Genomic DNA, 14,559 nt, shown 5'->3' with positions numbered 1-14,559 from the left:
TAACTAATAGTAACTGATGTGCCCGCAGAGACCTGGAGGGTTTATGAAAAATTCCCTGCAGGCCTTAACCTCTCGTATGAGTTTCTTGACACCTGTTAAGACATGAATAAGCCTGTAACAGCAGAATTTTCAAAAATTCCTCCATTTTTTTAGAGAAAGAGAAGGCGGGGAAAAAAAGCCATCCTAATTTCCTCAATATTGGTTACAAAAACGAGAGAGCTCAAGAGGGAGGATGGAGACAACGGGAAGGATGAAGAGGAGATTATGGATTTATAATATTGATGTTGCAGGGTAAAATCTTTTTCTACTCAGGAAATAAAGGTAAGCTTTTGAATTTGACATACCTGCTGGGAAGATGGTGAGCTGCGAACGGGGAACAAAGAACCTGATTGTGAAGGAGAACCCGAAATCGATCTTCCCGGAGAAGCATATAGTACAGGTCTTACAACTGGAGATGGAACATATGGTAAGACTGGTGAGCGCAGCACGGGAGTGTTATAATATGAAGAAAAAGGAGATGAAGCTGGAGTTCTCCATTGAATTCGAGTGACTGAAGCTGTTGTAGGAGACGAAGGTGCTCTCTTCCAAGGTAGAGAACTCATTCTGGTTCCGCAGATAAACCTCAAATCATCCGTCTGTGTAATTGTAAAACAGATGACAAAACTTCAAGAGCAATCAAAATTAGAATCACTTACTTGTTATGGACATTCAAATCAGTTTCGTCCAAAATTTCTTCCTGGAAAACAGCAAAGTTAAAGATATGTCACTTGTGACAGCAATGATCCTTCGGAGTCCAAATTTCAGATTCTCAGGGTACAAGTTAATGAGCTGAGATACAAAATGACACTGCTACTATGTATTTCCTGATAAAAAAAAACTTCAAATCTCCTAGCAACCTCAAAAATTGCTGATTAGTTTAATCATTCACGTTGAATCAAAAAGTGCGCACCAAAATGTGATTAAACTATATATAAGAATTTCAGAAGGAAAAGCAAAAATCGTTTTCTGATGCACAAGATATAAAGAAGGTATTTTTGTGCGGCAGTTATGGCATATTTCCATAAGCTGATGGAGATAAGCTTTTCTTCCAATAAGCAATGAAACATAGCCAATCTTAAAAAAGGGTCAAACACACAGTTGTTCTGTAGACAAGAATCAACGGAACTTGATCTCTGCTGTCATATGCATAGGTGAGACCGAAGCTGGAAAAGAACCTGATCTGTTCATCAATTTTGTTGAAATCCATACAGTAAGTGGTACTCTATGACATTATACATATGATATTGGTAAGTTCCACTTATTCAGCAAAACATATCAGTTGAAGGAAGATCTTGAAACATTTCTTCCATTCCACCGTTGTTCACTAACAGTTGTATCAAAATGAGACATGCTAGCTTCATATAGAAAGCAGTTGTACACTCATTAGCGGCATCTGGAATCACATTTATGATGGAAATGCAAGGAAAATTATAGAGGAAATGAGGAGAAAATATAAAATTTGAATTGAAATAGTTACCTGGAGGAGTTCCTCCATCACATCCCCCATAGTTATAATGCCAATTACTTCCTCATCTAGATATTTAGTTTTGAGAGTTTCCAAACTATCTTCCTCCCATTTATTAGATGCCTGAAACACATCCTCTTGTTTCCTTGTATTCTCAACAACAAGAATTCCAGCCTCATTATCACTACAATATGCCGAGGTAATGGAGAGGTCCACTTGACCAAATAAATGATTAGTTCCTGAGAAATAAAGAAAGACAAAGTCGGATTAATACATTGTTCTGAGTCTGGTCAGGAGACATGAACAAAACCCACGATGGGGATTCCAACCTTAACTAAAGAGTTTTAAGCAAATTAGTCTTGAACCTTCCTCTTTATGTTGACAAGAAGTACTACCATGTATTCTGCTGTTTCTAATCAGGGTTTTAGAAAGGCAATTGTAGATTTATAAACATTTCAAGGCATGAAAATATTTCAATGGCTGGATGCCAATTACAGGATTTACTACACAACTCTGGCCAGGAAATAAAAGACTTTAAATGTGCACAATATTACGGACAAAAGTTTCATGCTATCGCATGTTGAGACTAGGAGAAGACTTGTGACACATTTTCAGGAATGCAACATGATGCGTCAGAATTAGTTCTTCAAGAAGAGTGTACACAAGAGTAAATTTTGTGCAAGCAAACCAAAGTAGATGACAGTCAAGCTATGCCAAGCTGCTTCTATTTTGTACCTTTAACATCTGTTGCCGCAGGTTCCGGGTTTGAATCTATTTGCATTCTCATAAACTTAGGCGACTCTTTGGTCTGTTCTTCTGTTTCTTTTCCATCTCTCTGAGACTTGACAACAACAGCCATGTGGCTGTGACCCTTTTGAAATAATTTCAGCACATCATACAAAGGCCAATCGTCATAAACCCTGACATTGAGCATATATGACTTTGCTAAGAACGTATCAAAGAAAAATATCATAATTAGAAGATCCCAAGACACTGGAAAAGCTAATAAGTAGCCTCTAAAAGAGCTACTCCCAAACCATTGCGTCAAGATTTTGTTCACCAAAAAATAGTCGTACCTGGGAATTCTCCTTAAATTTATACTTCTCAGTGGAACTTTATCTTCAGGATTGCAGAATATCAGGTTTTTCACCTAAAAAGAGGAAAATGACGCTAAAACCACAAAGCCTAAATGTAATTTGGATGACACCCTCTGGTGACTTGTTAATCCTTAACATGGAAGAAGAGCAAGTATAGAATTCTAATACTAATAAATTCATCGATCAGGGTGGTTCAGAATAAACAGGTAGTAGTTTCTGTAAGAAGCCCATAGAAGTAGCAAGAGATGCTAATAATAATGAGCACTCAATGATGCACAGGAAAGCAATGCATATAGGATCACAAGAAAGGCATCAAATGCTGCACTCAAACAATAAATAATCAAGCCAAGAGACAATTACACCTTGAGATTAGTTACCAAAACAAGGCCGATAACATTTTTGGGATCTTCTGAATGAATTGGAATCCGGCTATGTCCCTTGCTCATTATTAGTCTCATTGTATGCCTGAAAAATGAAAACCGATCTTCATACCACGATGGAACATTGACTCATAGGACACTAAAGAGCTGAGAGAGGTTCACTACATGTCAAGGATTGAATTTATATCAAGGGAAAAAGTTTTAGATATGGGTGTCATTGCATCTTTAGCAGTCTTTTCAGTCATGTCCAAAGCTCCATTAATGATAGTAGTTTCGTCATCAGTCAGCTCTCCACCTTTCCCTGCCTGGAAAGTAATGCAAATCTATCAGGACCATTGACACATTTATCCAAAATCAACTCAAGAGTTTTCCAGCAGAAATGAAGAAAGCCATGCTCCGGTACAATCAAAGAATTGATATTCAGACAACAGTTTCACCTTCACTGACAGCAAATCCACCAACGTCTTTAGCTGTGCTCGCCTTAGGAGTGCAGCATGGCCCTTCCCAAGGAGCCAATCCAGCAACTGCCAAATTTAAAGTCAAAACACATGATTGGAGTCCTTATCACAGTAGGTTCACTGGGAGTTTAGATAGAATAATGGAGTTCATGCCTAGAACCTCAAGTTTACATTTATTTTCTTTCTTTAGAAGTATGCTACTGTAGAAGAAGCTGTAAATTTCCTGGCAAAATTTTTTCTTTTTGGGTGACTTTATTGATGGACCTGGTATAGAGTCGTGAACCGATGAGATATGCCGTATTACTAGCTTTTTCACATTCACTTTAAGAGTTTCAGTAACTGATATCAGCAAGCGGATGTCATTAAAATGAGCGGTTAAACGAAGCAAGAAAACTTGAATACTAGATAGTTCTTTCAGAAAAGCATTCCCAAACTTTTACTATTACCTTGCTGACTGGGTATGACACAGGAAATACAACCAGCAAGAGGAACCGGACGAAGAAAACAAATTTTGCACTTAAACTTAATCCATGTCGCGAGCAGACAGCTTGAGGAATAACCTACAAATAAGAGATACACGTGCAACAAACAAAATAATGACAAACTTTGACAACTAGACTGCCATTGAAAAGTACAGTATACCTCAGTGAAGGCTAGTACGAACGTGACGGACACAATAATAGCAGCCCAGAAAGGAAGGATTTGATCCAGGAAAATTGGGAGCGCCTAATTTCGACACAAGGTAATGACATTAGTAGAGAATACAAATGAGCAAAATGAAAAGAGGTGAAAAACGTTGTACGCAATGAAACCTACGTACCTCGAGAGCAAGTGATTTTGCAATGAGAAGGGTACACAAGTGCAAATATTCGTTCTTAACGATAGGCAAAATCCTTGCTGTAGAGAGAAAAAGGAAAGAGGTATAAACGATCAGTAACTAGAAGTTTGGCAATATTTCAGAAGAACATGGAAAATGTGCGTCACCAGCATTTTTCTTCTCATGAGGCAAACCGGCTTTCATGAGGACTTCAAGATCAACTTGACTATATGAGAAGAGACCGAGACTAAGACCAGATGTAAGACCAGCAAATGTGACAAGGACCAAACATAGCGTTAGATACACCCAAAACTTTGGTTCACAACATGGTATGTCATCCTCCCTCATTGTGTTGGATAGCAGGTAATATAGGCTGTAAAAAAATTGACAAACGTTGTTGTAACAATTTAAAAGGACACCAGCCTCTAACAAGCTGGCGGTTGAAGTAACCAGAAGACTTTTCAACTTGAAAGAAAATGAAAATGAGAGCAACTTCAGAAGAAGAAACGCAGAGAGTGACACACTGGGTTGTGAGGATTATTTCTACTACACCAACCTTCACATAAATGACACCTTTAGATGCCATTGCCAATGTTGTGGTAACAATATAAAAAGGACATGAGCCTTTCACAAGTTGGCAGTTGAAGTGACCAGGAGACTTTTCAACTTAGAAGAATATAAATGAGAACAACTCTAAAGAGGATATGCAGAGTGATACACTGGGTTGTATGGATTGTTTGTACCAGACCAACTTTCACATAAATGACACCAATAGATTCCATTTCCAACGTTGTGGTAACAATATAACAGGACATGAGCCTTTCACAAGCTGGCAGTTGAATTGACCAACTTTTATAGACTCCGAAGGAAAAATTAACAGCAACAGCACTTGTAGAAAACTTACGTTAAATGTGGATAGAATTTTCAGTCCTTTACATGTAATGGCTCTAGCATAAAACTTCAGGAACAAACTTCTAGATCATGAAGGACAATCGAATTGCAGGAATTATTCAGGCGAATATCTTGCAGCCGATTTACGTAGCGAATTATGGGGCCAGACATATGGAGATGCTTTCCAGAAGGCAATGCACCATATACGTTATCCCTATATACAACCTGCCCCAGATTATGCGTTGAGAAGGTCACAGCATAACAGGGGACGGTAACCAGTGCAGCTTCTGTTCTGTTCAACCATTATATAGAAACCATTCTAGATTCTGATTCTGAAAACCTAAAAGATACTAATTTATTCCAAAAAGCGATGAATGCATGGAGCAGTTGAGGATGAAAAGTCTACTCGCAGTCCAACGCCCGTGGACTCTCAAAAGTTGGTGCAAGAGCAGCCAAGTAATGTAAGAAAAGAAAAGAAAAGAAAAAGATAAAATGCTTACATGATCATCCGGAAAAAATTAAGGGTTTTTCTAACAGGTGCCCATATGACACATTAATATACATAATATTCACCTAACATATCATATATATATATATATATATATATATATTAACAATTATTACTCTCCCTTGTATCAATATACTTTACCTATTTTATCTTACCCATCCTCTTTTGTATTTATTTACTTTTTTTAATTAATTTTACATTTTAAAAAATATGACATCTGAAAATATATTTAAATGAGTATCCATAGAGCACCCGTTAGATAGACCAAAAATTAAAACAGGAACTTGCAGTGACACACCTTAGTCCTGAAAGTTGGACACCCAACTAATCTAGTTATTCAATACTTTCAGCACTTAATTTTTAATTTCAATTTCAGACTACAATTTTATCGAATAAGTTTATTATTATTTTTTTTGGTTGAGTGACCACGTCCCCTTTTTGTTGTTTTAGGGCTAGTTTGATAATAATGAATTTCGAAATCTGAATTCTGAAATTTGAAATTAAGTGCTGAAAATATTAAATTACTAAATTGAATAATTTAAGCTTGTTTGATGACTAGCTGCATCATAATACTAAATTGAAATATCACACAAATATTATGCTTTTATCTGTAAAAAATTGTCTTTATTTATGTATTTAGAGAGAAATAAGTGTGTGTGTGTGTTAGAGATAGGAAATAAATAAAACAATTTAGACCCGGTGTTTAAATGTGCACATCTGCCTGTGACAACGTACATTTGCTTGCATATGTATACCAAAACAAATGTACTTGGGCGAGAGGATGTATAAGAGTATGTGAGAATTATAGTATGTATAATTAATCCAAAAAGTTTTCACTTGAAAGTTTGTACACAAATTAAATAGTGTTTAATACATTAGGTGGTAAGGCATTCCTAAATTCAAAATGCTCTGAATGAATGAATCTTCACCATTAGGTAGAGTTATCAAACAAGCCCTTAGTGAATTATTCTCTCCCGCCCCTAACAAAAACCGAAACCGTCATTTTGAGTGGAATTATCAAGTCGTGGGAGTCTGTTAGCCCGCAACGGATCTTCTGTCCCATACCCTGTACCACTCTCACTCTCTGTCCCACTCTTTATTATATTGTTATTTCTCCTACATAAATATCATGTTTTAATTTTTTTCCTACATAAACTACCAAGAAAACCGCAACGGATCTTCTGTCTCACATCCTGTGCCACTCTCTGTCTCACTTTTTATTATATTGCTATTTCTCCTACATAAACATCATGTTTTAGTTCTTTTTTGTTTCCCCACTGCACCAATTATGACAAATCCTACCCCGACATCCAGTTCCACTCGCTTCGCCGTGAGCATCTGCGGTCGAAGTTTGAAAATGCACTCCTCCCGCCAATTCCGGAATCAGAGTAGCAAGTCGACGACTGGCGCTGATACTCGCAGACGTTAATGAGAGTCAAGGGCGGAGGGGAGGATCGAGAACTGGTGTGGTCTATCAATGGAGGATGACGTAGATCGACTCTTCCAATGCTTCAAATGCGGCGTCTCTCCTCCTCGTATGGTCTATGCTCTCGGCCCCCCCCCCCCCTTCAATTACACTTTATTTTTGGTGGTAGTGACTCCAACAAGTTGAAATTTTGATTGTATGATTTTGACATTACAGCGATTATTTGGAATTCCTCGTTGATATATTTAGCATGCGTACTTGAAGAAGTTTGCTCAACTTATTCGATTTTCTTGTTCCCATTGGCCTGTGCGGCTTTGGGCTTAGTTTTTACGGAAAGAGTTGCAGCATTTCAGATTTACCTACTCATTATGATTCTTGACTATGCCTTGTGCACCTTAGACAGCATCTATAACTGATCTCGTCGGCTAGAATGCTTTGCAACAATGCAAGGGTTTTTTTTTTGGTTATACGAAAAAAAAACTCCTAAAAACCTTCTTTTCCTCGGTTTAGCGAAACCTGAAAAATGGAGAAGTACAAAGGAAAAATTGTGAGAAATGAAACGACATTTATGTACTCCAATGTTATCGACTATTCGCGTAGGCTGGCTCTACTGTTATGTCTTTTACAGATTTATTGTAGCTTAACTGAGTTTGGCTGGACTGTACAAAGTGACAACAGGTGAAAACGAATTTCACATTTTTTACTGTTTATGACTCAGAATCTGCTTTTAGACAAAGGAAGAAACGACAGCACAGTGTGAAGGCAAATGATTCAGCTCAAGCAGCATCCACCTCCTGTAGCATAACATCTTCCAGCCCAGCAGGGGAAAGTCATCGAGATTCACCCGAAACCCAGCCCTCTATCCAGAATGTACTAGTGATTTTATGCTCCTGTGTTTTTAGCACTATACTTTTTTTTTTCATCATCCACATTGTTCATATTGACCGAACTTTGTTTCATACAACTGGGATGAATGGGTTCAGAAAAAGGCGGGCTCTTACAGATATCTACTCGTAATTTAATTCCAAGTGCACTGTCATCCAAACTTGATGAGACAATATCTGGATTAATAGGCTTAAAATAGACAAGCTGTTAAGTACTATGCCTGTTATTCATGTTGCTTATGCTTCCCTGCATTGGATTCCAGTTACTTAGGCTATTTCTTGATCACTCTATTTCTTGTTCAGCCTTTTCCATCAGCGGCCATTACAACAAACTTGAACACCAAGAAGCAATTTTCCCCAATTGTCTTCTATGGCTCACCGCATGGGGTTCCTCCAAAGAGACCAGCTCGTTTGCTGCGATTGTTACATGAAATTCGCGTTGATCTCTCTGAAAAGAATAAGTTGAGGTAGCAATTGCAATTTGGAATGCTTTTGCTAATCAAGTTTGAATATTTGAATGACTTTGGTTTGATATTCATTCAGGGAGGACATCTGGGCTACTTTCCCAAGGCAGGATGAAGCAATTAAATATGCCAAAGAGCATTGTAAATCTCATGTTTTTTGTTACCAGGATCATGCAAATGGCCAGAGAAGATATCTTGTTTCAACTTACCAGGAGTTTTGGAAAAGGTGACCTTGTTCACTATTTTCTTTTCTAAACTTTGGCCCAATTATTATAACTGATGATAAATGGAATATTCTTTATTAATTATTGCTCATATTAATAATTGTTTTCAGGTACAAGCAGATGAACCCAAAGTTTCGCCACCACTATGAAGTGATTCAAGAGGTAAATATCTTTTACCGTTTGCCTTAATTAAAAGCATAGGCAAGTTATGCTTACCCAATTAGTAAACATTTGATGGTTAGCATGCATGCTTTTATTGAATGTGGCTTATGTGAGTTTGTTGTCTGTTTTTCATAATGTTGAAAATTTTAAAGGTCACTGAATTGTATGATAAGTTTTTTCGCTTCTTTGATTAAATGTCATACTTTCTAAATCTGTTTGATGTGATCGCAGCAAAGTATTTAGTTGTATCAAGTAACTAGAAGAAATTCCTTTTTTCTATTTGATATCCCTCTCCCCCAAATAAGAAGTTTTATCCTCGGGTCGTAAATGACACTTTTCTTCTAACAACATCGTACAGGGATTACCATGTCATCTCTATTTTGATTTGGAATTCAGTAAGAGAGAAAATGTACAAAAGAATGGAGATGAAATGGTCGATCTCCTTCTATCCATTGTATTTGATGCCCTACATGAGAATTACAGTATTGATAAAAGCCATGACTGCATTGTAGAACTGGATTCATCCACTGAAGGTAACGCATTTATTAAATGCCTCACTTGAAATTGGTCAAGAAGCTAAACATTTATTCCTTGGCTTCTGATTGTCTGTTTTACATTCGATGGCTCATTATATTTGCATTTTGTGTTTCTCCAAGTTTGAGTGTGACATGTGTCGTTGAGCATTTGTAATCATAACTCTTCCAGTTCAAGTGTGCCTATATTTATTTCCAAATAATCTGAGGAAATGGCTCAGTACCTGGTATTAACTTCAAGTAGCATGGTTACAGATTGTTGACATGTTTTCTCATTTCTCATATTATCCAAAAGCAAGTTAAAAAGTTCCTTTGGCAATTTTATGGAAGGAACATCAGACAATATTAGATTTGTGATTCACCGTCATATGGTCCACAATTAACCATATCTTACTCTCAAATGTAGCATTTAGCCCATTGTCTTAAAAAGCAATTGAAGACAGCTTTGGGCCCTGGTGGGAGGACAAATTTTGCTTTCTGCATTTATCAGCTGACACGATGGATGTTATTTAGCATTATTTGATATCTGTATCTCTGTGTTTTATGGTGATACTTGTTCAAAATTTCATATCATCTCCTATTGAATTTGGATTTGTCAGAGTCTCTTGAACTTTGCATTCTCACACTGTTTTGTATGCAAAACTGAAGTGCGTTAAACATTATACATTTGTACATGCTCATATTTGTGCAAACATCAACGCTTTATGAGGCAAAAGTACAACTTTTCATTTACTGATTTTGCTGCATAAGAAAGAGATTGACTGACTTTACCAAAAAAGTTGGTAACTTAATGGGCAACATGTTTTGGACCTCATGTGGTTATAGTGTTAAGGGATAAGTGAATGTTTTAACAGTTGATACATTGGTAAGTTTGGTAGTGTCTCAGCGAAGGTTGCTAGATTTATTTATGAATTTGAAGGCACTGAATCGAATAAAATTCCTATGCAGTTCTGTGTATAGGTTTAATTTTGGAGAGACTGGTAGTTGGGAGATGATATTTGCTAATGCATTGAATTCAGTTTTTTTGGAAGGTTCTTTGAATTATGTTGTTTGCTGGCAGAAAAGTTTTCTCGTCATTTAATTCTCCGACTACCCAAGACTGCTTTTAAGGACAACTCACATGCTGGTGCATTTGTTGCTGAGGTATGTTATACATCAGGAGCAGATTGATGGTTTAACTTTTATACAATTTCTAAGGTGAGTCAGTGACTCATTAAGTATACAGTCAACATTATTGTAACTTGTTTGGGGCAAACGTGGTGAAGAGAAGCCTGTTTGGTTGTGCAGTGTATGGGCTTGGTTCACATTACTGTATTGTTATTATATGTTTAAAATTTTTAACCAGATATGGTGCTGGAGTGGGTATGTCATGCAATTTCTGCAGCTCATATTTCATCTTTGTGTCATGTTACTTTTCTATTGGGACATTTATTCTATGGTGCTTCATTTGTCAAGTTCAATTGCATTCTCTCCCATGGACTCTTCCTTCCCCTTCCCTGCTAAAAAAAAATAAAAACTCTCGTTATAACTTCTTCTAGATTTCCATGAATTAGGTCTGTTCACGTATTCATAAATCAAGGGAGACAGAAGAAAGATTTAAGAATCTGTTTGTGTCGAAAGATTCAAGTGAAACCAATTGTCAGTGCCAGCTTTTTGTGGATAATGCTGTGTATTCAAGAAACCGCTGCTTTCGCCTACCTCTATCATCTAAAGCCGGCAAGAGTTCTGTGCTTCTACCTAGTGGGCGGTTTAAATGCAAGGACATGGTATGGAACTTCTTTATATGAAATTGCAGATAATTTGTTATGTCCTTTGCTTGGATGCTTGGAAGAGCAACTCAGATCTTTCTTTTGGTTTAAATATTTATCTTAAGTTGTGTATTGAATTTGGATATGTTTTCATCTTGTGTAAGTGTCTCTAGATGATTTACTATGAAGGCAGAACAGCTTTGTGACTACACTTTTGTGATTTAGTAGATTATGGATGATTCAATGTATGCTTCCCCTCTTGTTATGTATATTTTGGTTTAACGGATCAATCAAATGGTTTATATCTTTGTTCAGTTCTGCATATTATTCTTCTCTTAATGCTGGAAAATAGCAGACACCTCAAATGCATGCCAGGGCTATTGTATCATGCACTCGACTATTCCCAAGTGGTATAGAATGGATTTATGCAAATGTTCAGTAACCATCTTTGATCTATAGTCTATTAGTATTAACTCCAGGCTACTGAAATTTGTAACTGATCATTTGGGATTCATGAGAGATATTATGTTAGTGGCAGGACTTCATGCTATGACATTTTTATAATTGATTCTGAAAATACACAAATTTATATTAACGGTATTTTTCTCATCCAGTATTGCAAGAAAGATCTGTGAGCATGTCAAAACTACGTGTAATGTGACCTTTCATTCATTGGCAGAGTGAAGAAGAAGTGTTTATGGCATCCTTGATTTGCAGCATGGATGATGATTGTGAGAAGCTTTTGATTTGTAAGATGGACACAGATTGTGTGAAGTCTCTGCGCTTTGATTCAGAGGTAATGTTGAACTACTCTATTTGGGGGAACTTGATCTTGTAGTCTTTGGTTTTCATGTTTAGTGATTTATGTGTCAGTAATTATATTTCTAACGATCGTTTGCAGAATTATGATTTCCAGATTCTTTCCATGTTAATGATGGCTATCATGATTTGGAGGCTTACTATTGTGTAAATCAGTGATATAGATTCCTTTTATTGCAGACTAGCATTAAGTTTGATAAGCATTCTAATTTAGCTCAAGAGTTTGACTGGAATGCTTGCACAATTGATGCTTCAAGAACCTATATGATGGGCAAATCACCATTCCCATCTTTCGATGTTTTCATTGAAAATGTTGCCTCCATTGGAAATAAATCAGGTAATACTTTGTTTAGTTAATTTTTCAATATCATGCTTCCACCCCAATGCGAATGAACTCTTTCAGTCTAAATTTCAAAATGTTCTACAATATATGAAAGACCAAGTATTTTCTAGTTGATAATTCATAGAAAACTGCAGTTTGGCTGAAACAGCACTGCTTGCTTGAAGTATTGTGTCGAATGCCAGGACGTTTGATGAGATCTTTATTTATTTATTGAAAATATGCTTTTATTTTTTGTAATTTGTATTTTATAAGCTGAAAAAATGAACCAGCAAATGGGGTATTGACTTTTCTCCTTTCTTGTCCTCTTTGGTCTTGGAATCATCTTGTTTTTTATCTCCAACTTCACACAAGTCAGCACTCCTTGACAATGTGATTGTGCACTATCCTCTGTGCGTATATGTTTACATGTGCGGGTGTGCGTCCATAAGCAGATATGTACATTTGGGAACTCATTCGATTGTGTTCGTATCATGGTTCTCTGGATTGCTATACTCTTCATATATTTGTTAAGTTTCCGTTCTTGTTGTTTCCTGTTCCTAGGGAAGATTCGGAGTTGGTACTGGTTTTCAGAATATGGATTGATGATATATAGCATGTCAAGAAATAGATATTGTGAACGGATTGGCAGACAACATAAAAGCAACCATGGTAACGTTTTTCTTTCTCCATCTTTCTTTCCTAATTCTGTTCTGTTGAGCTGGAATTATGACCCTTGGAAGAAATCTGACAATAGTAGCAGCAACATAGTATCGATTTAGCCTTATTAGTTGGTGGGAAGCCTCTCTAAACCCACTCCTGGTCAAGATAGTCTATCCTGTCTGGCTTGCTTCCATGGTCCTTTTCTTTGTGAGAGTTGAAAGTAAAATGAGACTGTATATGCATTATGAAGTTCTTAATATGATCTTCTCCAACTTGTGTTCAGTAATGTACGTTGTTGATATTAGAAGGGGCAATTATTATCAGAAGTGTCATGATCCTGATTGCAGAGGTAACTGTAACAATCTATTAACTATTGGACATGAAAAGACAATTTTCTGAGTTAAATTAGTTTACAGGATATCGATCTCCTTTACGTCCAGTTCCAAACGGTGTTATTCCCGATCCTGGAGTTTTCCTCCACCTGTCAGGACAAACTGAGGTTCCAGTAGATACAGCATCAACAGCTGATCAAAGTCTAATGGATAGCTGCAAGAAAGAGTGGTGGACTGAAGCCATAAGACTTGCAGACCAGGTTGAAAGCATACAGAGAACGCTAGATCTAACTGGCATGGTTAGGACTTTCAGCTTTCCCAGTGGTGCTTCTTATTTGCCTCTTGCAAAATTCATGTGTTTCTCGCATCTCTTATTTCTTGAATGCTGTTACTATGTTGCATGAGAGTCGGTTATTCCCCTTTTCTCTTCTAGTTTAAGATCTGTTAGCTTGTGATTTATCTCATTTAAGAAAGTCATAATACCAAATATATTTAGTGTGGATTAATCAAATGAGTAAGAACTTAGCCAGCATTTGTGATGCTGAACTTCTGAATTGAGGGTCACAAAACAAATGCTTTTGAGAGCATTTATAAGGAGCCTAGAGACATGTATTCATGAAGGCTATCAACATTTAAAGAATGCCTATGGTTGGGACTGACTTACATGCACGCCTAGGACAGGAGACTTTCCTTCTAAAAGTGAGAATATCACAGCGACTGAACCCACCTTGTCATTTATCTCTTACCGGACTGACTGGGATCATTATTTTCGCTTGTTAAATTAGCAGGCCGAAAAGTGGGAAGAAGATGATGACTGGTGGAGGGCTGTTGAAAGGACAGCATCCCAGACAGAATCGAAGTACTCTAGCCAAGCATGACTACTATTGCAAAAGTGTTCAGTTCATATTGCCTCGGCCAAGTTTGACCATCTCCTGAAAGAAAGACGAAAGCCAAAGCAGAAAGACAGATGATTGATTCAAGGGAGTGTTTGACTAAAATTAACGTGGTTTCCACAGTTTATGCGATCTTGTTAACAGGAGGATATCAATAGCTTCATGATTCAACCCTTATTACATGATGGATGGCTCATCAACATGATCCCAACAGGACAGGGATGTTCAAGCATTTCTTTTTGCATGTTCCAATCAGTGAAAACTTGTATAATGAGGTGCTCCGTGCATGAGTAGAAATCTGAATGACATTAATAATTTTAGTAAGCTCAAGAGGCTTATAACCCACCCAGTGTATTATTTGCCACCGCAGTTTTTGTCACATGTATCGTCTTTGCCCTGTTTCAATAAAGCCCTTGATACTCATTCCGGGTAAAGTG

The 14,559-nt window shown here is 37.1% G+C and overlaps 2 protein-coding genes across 2 annotated transcripts; one reads left to right on the top strand and one right to left on the bottom strand.

The window, feature by feature from the left end:
- Positions 1 to 41: 41 nt before the first annotated feature.
- LOC113762553 (DUF21 domain-containing protein At2g14520) lies at positions 42 to 4,619 on the bottom strand. Its single transcript, XM_027306047.1, has 12 exons — positions 4,424 to 4,619; positions 4,260 to 4,336; positions 4,082 to 4,165; positions 3,886 to 3,999; positions 3,419 to 3,505; positions 3,147 to 3,286; positions 2,979 to 3,066; positions 2,581 to 2,654; positions 2,240 to 2,424; positions 1,517 to 1,743; positions 345 to 635; positions 42 to 92 (listed from the first exon to the last, which is right to left on the bottom strand). The coding sequence occupies exons 1-12, from the start codon at positions 4,602 to 4,604 to the stop codon at positions 42 to 44; spliced, it is 1,599 nt and encodes a 532-aa protein (XP_027161848.1). The 5' UTR covers positions 4,605 to 4,619.
- Positions 4,620 to 7,102: 2,483 nt separating this feature from the next.
- Positions 7,103 to 14,467, top strand: LOC113763508 (DNA-directed primase/polymerase protein). Its single transcript, XM_027307338.1, has 14 exons — positions 7,103 to 7,190; positions 7,800 to 7,951; positions 8,269 to 8,432; positions 8,509 to 8,655; positions 8,764 to 8,815; positions 9,174 to 9,348; positions 10,409 to 10,491; positions 10,902 to 11,114; positions 11,776 to 11,892; positions 12,096 to 12,252; positions 12,799 to 12,906; positions 13,181 to 13,246; positions 13,314 to 13,528; positions 14,018 to 14,467. Exons 1-14 carry the CDS (start codon positions 7,133 to 7,135, stop codon positions 14,105 to 14,107), a joined length of 1,797 nt encoding a protein of 598 aa, XP_027163139.1. The 5' UTR covers positions 7,103 to 7,132; the 3' UTR covers positions 14,108 to 14,467.
- Positions 14,468 to 14,559: the final 92 nt, after the last annotated feature.

Source organism: Coffea eugenioides, chromosome 2 (assembly GCF_003713205.1).
Source record: "Coffea eugenioides isolate CCC68of chromosome 2, Ceug_1.0, whole genome shotgun sequence".
Taxonomy (NCBI): Eukaryota; Viridiplantae; Streptophyta; class Magnoliopsida; order Gentianales; family Rubiaceae; genus Coffea; species Coffea eugenioides.
Note: the sequence above shows the minus strand (reverse complement) of the source record. Positions and strands in the feature narration are given on the sequence as shown.